Source organism: Mastomys coucha, unplaced genomic scaffold (genome assembly GCF_008632895.1).
Source record: "Mastomys coucha isolate ucsf_1 unplaced genomic scaffold, UCSF_Mcou_1 pScaffold18, whole genome shotgun sequence".
NCBI lineage: Eukaryota > Metazoa > Chordata > Mammalia > Rodentia > Muridae > Mastomys > Mastomys coucha.
The window spans coordinates 35,387,840-35,395,922 of record NW_022196900.1 but is presented as its reverse complement, the minus strand read 5'-3'; the positions used below and the strand labels follow the sequence as shown (position 1 = coordinate 35,395,922).

Sequence of the window (8,083 nt, the reverse complement as noted above, 5' to 3'; positions counted from 1 at the left end):
TGGAATGTCATCTTTGTTGCTTAGACTTCATGCCAGGACCTTAGCGTGTGTTGGTCGGGAAGCTTAAAGATCCCAAATTTCTAAGGAGACTGAAATATATACTTTCAGAAAGTTGTATAAAACAGTTTCTAAAACACCAGCCTGAGGCAGCCTTGGCTTTTGAACTTCTGGGTTACAGAAGAAACCCTCTGAGGAAGCGGAAGCTCCGCCTTGTTCCGCCCGGCTCCTTAAGCAGGCTGCAACTACATTTCCCAGAAGCGCGGCGGCTTTTACGGCAGCGTGCTGCTTTCCGGCAGCATTTTACAGCATTTCAGTGAAGGCTCGGACGCCGTGCCCTCTTCTGCCATGGGGTCCTCATTTTCGGCGAGTACTGAGTTTTCTGCTCTTCCCCCCGCAGCTGCTTCCACACCTGTTTCCGCAAACCCACCCGCGAAATCCGCTTTGCCGCCCCCCCACCCCCGGGACCCTGACTATAGAAACTGCTGGAGTTGTCGCGTGCTGTCTGGCTGTTCACTCATAGGGGCGGGCACCTACATCTACTTTGCGTCCAGGCAGCCCATGAAGCAAGGAATCCCACCTGGCCCTGGCTCCGTAATGCAGATGGTCATCGGCCTCGGTGAGCAGGAGTGGGGACAGGGTGAGGGGCGAGGGGAGGGGTGGGATGGGGCTGGGAGGTTAGTGGGACGGCGGAGCCTTATCCCTCACTGTCCTGTAAGAAAGATTACCGAATGATCGATCTTTCTTCAGCAATGCGAGGGTTAAATAAAATGCTTTACGCGGAGCACTGGATAAACTAAAATGTAATATACAGAAGGCACTTTTTTTTCTTGTTCTTTTTTCAGGTATTGCCTGTTGGGGTGTCATTGTTCTGGTAAACCCTAAAGAGAAGACCTCCTGAGTTGTTTGAAAATACCAGCACTTCCTTGTCTCCCATCACTGGCTGCGCGGCAGACAGAACAAGCATTTGGGTTGGTGGATATTCTTTGCACACACGGCCAAGGATGCACTTAACTAGAGGACATACCGAGAAAACTGTGAAAATATGAGCTGTCGTTCTTTGGCCATGGATGCTTACGGTTAACCCCATCTCAGGTTATAAAGGGACAAATAAATTCCTTAGAAGCAAACATAGTTCTCGGTCTTATCCAGGGAGGTTTTGTGTAGTTCAATTTGTACTTAAAGATAATGTTTTGAGAACATATTAAGATGAGATAAATGATAGGCCAATAGCGAAATAAACTATTTTTAAAAAAATAATAAGTAGTTCTTTTAATTTTTCTAAACGTATCAACAGCTATTGGCAACTTAGCCCTGAATAGGTACATGAAAGTTGTTCATGCTTTCCAAAGGATCTTCAAGTCCATCACTGAATGAGCGCTGCTGATTTGTTATTCCATCTGTAAGCTTTGGACCTAGCAATTGGTTTTGCTTTGGGGCTCATGAGTTCAGTGATGGAGCGATTTTTTTTCTTCCTAGTTCTGTCTTTCACAACTGGATTAGTTTCAGAGACACAGGAGTTCCTTTACACATTATTGTCAATATTTAGTAAAAGATGTAAGTGACAAAATATTTGAAAAAAATTCCAAAAGAAAAATCTGTTGATGGCTTTTCCATTGGTATTTAAAATGGATCTATAAAGGCTTAAAAAAGTTATAAGAGGAATGTGTGCTTATGGTCACTAATACTTAGGCTTCTCTGTAAATGTATGTTTAGGTGGTTCGTACTATTTTGAGCAAGTAATATTGTTCAGCTGGACCCTTTGTACAAGCTGGGAAACCCCATCTACCTCCTTCCACCAAACCTACATGCAACTGGGAAAACTGACACAGAATGGCACCCAAAGCCCAGTCTACATATCTGGGAGCCAATGCAACCTGCCTTTCTGACATGGTCAGCCCACTCAAGTGCCCACCAATGTGCCCAGCTTCTGACTATACATGGGCACAGCCCCAGCTCCTGGCTGACATATCATCTCCTGAGGTCTGTAAAACCTTCCTGCCTTAGCCCTGACTGTAACTTCCTCAGCCCTGGTCATGGGGACTAAATCCACAGGGTGGGAGTGCCAAATAAATCTGCATTTGTTTGCTTTTAATCTGGTCTGATCTGGCCTATATTTATATCAGCAAGAGAGAAAAATCTGTAATAATTATTACTTTAATATTTTTGAATCCTATACATGAATGTGAATTATTTTGATCATACCCCCCCATTATTCCTTCAACTGCTTAGCTACTTCTGGATCCCTTCCTTTCAATAAGTTCCCCTCTTGTATTCTTTTGTATTTTTCTTTAATTATACACTGAGTTTAGTTAGGATTGCTTGTATAAGTGTAGGTGAGAATCTTAAAGTAATGAAGTGAATTTTGTTTTTTGGGTTTTTTGTTTGTTTCAGTTGCGTATGGGCAAATCTGGGACATTTTCTTGATTAATGATTGTGTGGGAAGGCCCAGCCCACTGTGGATAGTACCACCCCTCATAGGTATTCCTGGATAGTATTAAAAAGCAGGCTGAGCAAGCTAAGGGAAGCAACCGCGTAAACAATATCCCAACGATACGGTTTCAGTTCCTGCTTCCAGGTTCCTGCCCTGAGTTCTTAACCTTGGCTTCCCTGATAATGGACTGACCTCTAAACCAAATAAACCCTTTTCTCCCCAAGCTGTTTGTGGTCACGATGTTTTATCACAGCAGTGGAAACCACAATTGAGATAAACAGTATATTTGAAAATGACATATATACCTTAGTCTACAATGTTACTGATAAAAGTGGTTACCATCATCCCAAATTTTACCACATCATGTATTTGGAGTTTTGATTTTTATTTTCCTGAGAAGGGTTCTTCAACCCTAGTGCTGATTGCGCACTGCCTAGAGTGGTTGTTACTGAAAGCTGGGTGACTATTGCTGTTTATCAAAGTGGAAGTGAAGTCCTTTGCATCAAATATTTCTCTGCTCCAATGCTGTTTGATTCCATTGTACACAGAAGAGAGCTTCAGGACTGGAAATTATTCTCACAACCCTTACAACTGTTTCATCAACTAAGTCTGTAAGAGACTTAATCACTTATTGACTTTTCAGCTAAGTTCATATCTTTACCAGTGCTTTCCATCTTGAGGAACCCCTCTCTTTGATCAGTCATAGAGTTTCTTCATCCATTAAAAGTTTTATCCTGGGATTAAAGCAATTGAGTCATGTTCACAAGTTCTACTTTCAATATTATTTGCTATTTTTTCTTTTTTTTGTTACTTTATTTTTTATTAGATATTTTCTTTATTTACATTTCAAATGATAATTTCCTTTCCCAGTTTTCCCTCCAAAAAAACCCTATTCCCTCCCACTTTTCCCTGCTCACCAACCCACCCTCTCCTGCTTCCTGGCCCTGGTATTCCCCTACACTGAGGCATAGAACCTTCACAGGACCAAGGGCCTCTCCTCCCTTGATGACTGACTAGGCCATCCTCTGCTACATACGCAGCTGGATCCATGAATCCCACCATGTGTACTCTTTGGTTGGTGGTTTAGTCCCTGAGAGCTCTGAGAATACTAGTTAGTTCATATTGTTCTTCCTCCTAAGGGGCTGCAAACACTTTCAGCTCCTTGAGTCCTTTTTCTAGCTCCTTCATTGGGGACCCTGTGCTCAGCCCAATGGATGGCTGTGAGCCTCTACTTCTGTATTATTTGCTATTTTCAATATATCTTCATTTACTATTGGTATTGAAATCTTGAAAGTCACTAAGAAGGGAGGGACAATTTCTTCTACACTCACATTAATGTTGATATTTTGGCCTACGGCCATAAGTCACAAAATTCTTAATGGTGTGAATTGTTTTCACTGCACTTTACTGAGATCCATTAGAGAAATTTCTGTGGCATCTATAGCTGTATGAAATGCATCTAAATAAGATTTGAAAGTTTAAAATTATACCTTTATCAGAGTTCATGAGTTACCCCTGTGTTCTTACTGAAGGGAATCTGGTTTTGTTCCTGTTTGTGAACTCCTGACAGTAGACCTCAACAGTGAGGTCTACTTTACATCTTATTTAATAAGATGTGATACAAACAGATGTGCTGTTATCTAGGTGTGTTGTGTTTAGAGGAGTAGGTGTAGCACCATTCTTAAAGTTCCTACAGTGTTCAGTGAGTGTTGCCTTCACTCTAAAGTTGCCAGCTTCATCAACCTCTCATGAGGATCAGCCTGTGCTTTCAAGCTTTCATGCCTTGAAGGTGGGCAATGTCTCCTCTGCAGCCATGAACATATTAAATAGCATCATTTTACAATATAAACATATATATTGAATGAAAGTGGGCATTGTTCTCTCTTCAGCTATGAACGCAGTTTTCAATATAAGAATATATATTGAATCCATTGTTTCGTGCAGATCCTGTCATCAGTTACCCTAGTTAGATCTAAGGAACCTGATTTAGGTCCTACACCAGCACTTGCTACTTCACTTTGCACTTTTATGTTATGATTATGACTTTCACTAAACTGTGTTCTCCTAACTTCAAATTTTTCTTCTGTAGCTTCCTCATCCATCAGAGTTCATTGAATTGAAGAGAGGAGTAAGACTTTCTTGCTCTGGCTTAGGTTTCGTGTTAGAGAATTGTTGTTGGCTTAATCATCTATCCGGATGATAAAACATTTTTTATATCAGCAAGAAAGCTGTTTTCCTTTGTTAAGTTTGCAGGAGTAACACTCAAGATCTTTTCCTTTATGAAAAATTCCTTACAATTTTTGGTGAGTTGATCTAATCTGGCTATCCTGGTCTTCTACATGCCTTCTTCATTAAGATTGGGTATTACTTATCATTAAAGTAAAAGTAGTGTGACTCTTCTTTCACTTGACTGTTAAAGATTCTTAGGTTTATTGTAATAATTTCAATATTCTGTTTCAAAATAAACAGGCTGGGGAGTAGAGTGGAGTGGGGTAGGAAGAGATGTGCAATGACTAAGTGGAGAAGCAATCTACATACCTTTCAAATTCAAGCTGCCTCAAACAATACTCATGATACTAAAATCACAAATCGCCATAATATTTCAAATGTAATAATGAAAACTTTAATATTTTTTCTTGTAAGTAGTATTTTTAAATTTACTTTTTTTCATCCATTACATCCTAACAATAGTTTCCCCTCCCTCCACTCTTTCTAGCCCTCCCTGCTGTGCACCACCAGTATCCTCCTCCTCCATTTCCCTTCAGAAAAGAGCAGGCCGTTCCAGGATAGCAATCGAATATGACATAGCAAGTTACAGTAAGATTAGGCACTAGGCAACCCAGTAGTTGGAAAGGGAACAAAAGAGTGAGAGACATGCTCTACTCCCACTATTGGGAGTCCCACAAGAACGCCAAGTTAAAACATGTGCAGAGAACCTAGTTCAGCCCCGTACAGGCTACATGACTGTTGCTTTAATCTCTGATCTTCATAAAGTGTGCTTAGTTGAACCTGAAGGCCATGTTCTGGTGTGCTTTACCCCTCTGGTTCCTACAATCCTTCTTCTTTCTCTCCCATGGGATTTACTGAGCTCTGTGTACTGTTGTGCTGTGGGTCTGTGCCCCTGCTGCCATCAGTTGCTGGGGATGAAGGTCAGTTCATCAAAAAAGTGAAGAGAGTGCCTGCCATGCAGGGAGTCTTGGGTTCGGTCACCAGGACTATATAACCGGAATGTAGACATTTATATCTCAGCAGAGATTCAAAATTATCCCTGAGTATCTTTGTGGCCAACCTGGTAAACAGATTCTGTCTCAAAATGTTGAGTTGAGTTATGAGAATCACCAAATATCACACAGACATAAAGAGGACCAGAGTTAGGTTCCTAGCACTCACATTAGGTATCAAAACCACCTAATACTCTAGCTTCAAGGAGATTTGAAACCACAGAGCAACATGGACACCTACCTATGTACACACACACAAACACATACACACACACATATCTTTTAAAACTGCAGTATCTGCAAACTACAATGAAGAGAATCAAAGGAGGTAACCTGTACACTAAATGTACACTGTACATTTAGATACTTTTCTGCCTTAGAAGTTTGTATATGCGAATAAGCTTTTCTCAGTGAGCTTTACTGTTCAACCCCTTCATTTGATTCTTCCCACTTGGGGCAATTTAGTTGGCTATGAACAAAGCATTGTCTTTATCAAGGCTCTCAGAATAAGCAAAAGAAAAATGTGTCTGAATTTGTATTTTAGGAGTTCCTATATGTTTAAAAAGAATACTTCCAAACTTATAGTACTAAGCCAGAAACTTCAGATTGGTTTTAAGTATACAGTCTTTATAGAAACATTTTAGGGAGACAGGAACCCTATAGTTCTCCTCACTCCAGCTCTCTAGCTCTCCCCATTCCTCGTTTCCCTCTCTCTCTACTCCCCCTTCCTCCCTCCCTTTGATTTCCCTGTTCTTCAAGCCCCTTTGGCTAATACTTCTTAAGCAAAACAGGCTCCATAATGAATCCAGTAGTATTTAGTAGTTTGAGAACTCCAACATAATTTTGTTTGCTGGTATTTTGGATCTCCTTTCAACATAGAAGTTAGAGTTTAGAAAAACTCATAATTACCTTAATAAGGGGAAATGGGAAATACAAAAATCATCAATTTGAAATATACTCCCTCCTGGAACTTAATAATCAAAGGGGAAATACATATTAGCAGGAAATGTTTAGTGGATTGGAGAGATACATGAATGTGTACATGCAAGAGAACAACCTTGGTCAGGTGTCTTTCTGCATGCATCATCTACTTTATTTTTTAATTTACTTTTTGGACAAAGGGCCTCTCATTGGCCTAGAACTAGCTAGGTAGACTAGATTGTCTGGAGAGCTCATTCTAAGGATCCACGTGCCTTTGCCTGCCAAGCACTGAGAATACAAACTTGAGCCCCTCTTTCTTTTTAATATGGTTTCTGATGTCCAAACTCAGGTCATTATGTTTGTAAGGCATAAAGGAAATGTTATTTCTTTTAAAATAATTTCAAGACTTCTCTTACTGAAACATTTTCACCCTAGGTATAAATTTTGGCATTTTTGTATATCCTTTGTACCAATTATACATTGTGTTAAATTGTGTGAAGTCTGGTGATCAGCTGGCAATGTATATAAGCCTGTTAAAGGGTCCAAGTACAGAGAAACCCTCAAGAATCCTGACAACGTAGAGATGCTGAGTTAGAGGTTTATTTCTCAACACCAGTTGCTGAGCTAGATGTTGATGGCAACACTACCCAGATCACCTGGAGGAGCCTCCTCGTAAAGACAGCTATTTCTGGTAACCCTTAACGGAAGCTGAGCATCTCAAGCAAGTTTATTCTTCACCTGCCCCTCCACTTAGCTTTTGCTCCCTGTTCCTTCTTATGACCTGGTTTATAGTATCACTTATATATGAAGTAGGAGCTTCAGGAATACTGCCAGTCCATTTGACAATATAAATATGCTGCTCTTAAATTAAATGTATTTTCAGGGCAATGCTCTGCACAAGTATCCCTCAAACTAAGCCTTGTTCCAACTGATGTTATGGTACAACTATAACATCAGTTATTGAGAAGTGGTGCAAGCCACCACTTCTAAAATCCATGGAATGAATGGTAAGGAATCGTGAGTTGAAAAATTGGTATTTTTTTAAAAAATTACAAATAAACCCTTGCCTTGAACTAACAGATCTATAGGTGACTAGGTAACAGTGCCAGATATGAGACATATCATTGCACATTATTCTGAGTTATTCTGAGTAGCAGGTGAGTAAATATGTCACTCTTAGAAGACATGTCTCTTAGTGTTATTTGAGAATTCATCATTCAGATGTAGAGTATAGAGAAATGGCCAAAGGGACAGCAGCACTACTGAAAATGACTGCACACCTGGGACAAGATTTCTATTGGCCCTTGATAGACAGGATTTCATGGTCATAGATTCCTGCTCTTCTGGAATACACACATTTTCACAGTTAATTTAAACACATACCACCATAGGTACTATAAAGAAGGAAATATTTTGAAGTCATGATAAACGTGTGATCGGTTAAGCTAAGAACAAGATTTCCCAGAAAAGTAAATCATAAAAGCTCATTGAATCTTGGTTTGTGTTAGAG

The 8,083-nt window shown here is 40.1% G+C and overlaps 1 protein-coding gene across 1 annotated transcript; it reads left to right on the top strand.

The window, feature by feature from the left end:
- Window positions 1-299: 299 nt before the first annotated feature.
- Window positions 300-2,654, top strand: Dmac1 (distal membrane arm assembly complex 1). The gene is made up of 2 exons (XM_031377687.1): window positions 300-616; window positions 843-2,654. Exons 1-2 carry the CDS (start codon window positions 346-348, stop codon window positions 896-898), a joined length of 327 nt encoding a protein of 108 aa, XP_031233547.1. The 5' UTR covers window positions 300-345; the 3' UTR covers window positions 899-2,654.
- The last annotated feature ends 5,429 nt before the right edge of the window (window positions 2,655-8,083 follow it).

Coding starts and splice junctions, on each gene's coding strand:
- Dmac1 (XM_031377687.1), top strand. CDS start 346: ATGGGGTCCTCATTTTCGGCGAGTACTGAGTTTTCTGCTCTTCCCCCC. Junction 617..842: donor GCAGATGGTCATCGGCCTCG/GTGAGCAGGAGT, acceptor TTCTTTTTTCAG/GTATTGCCTGTTGGGGTGTC.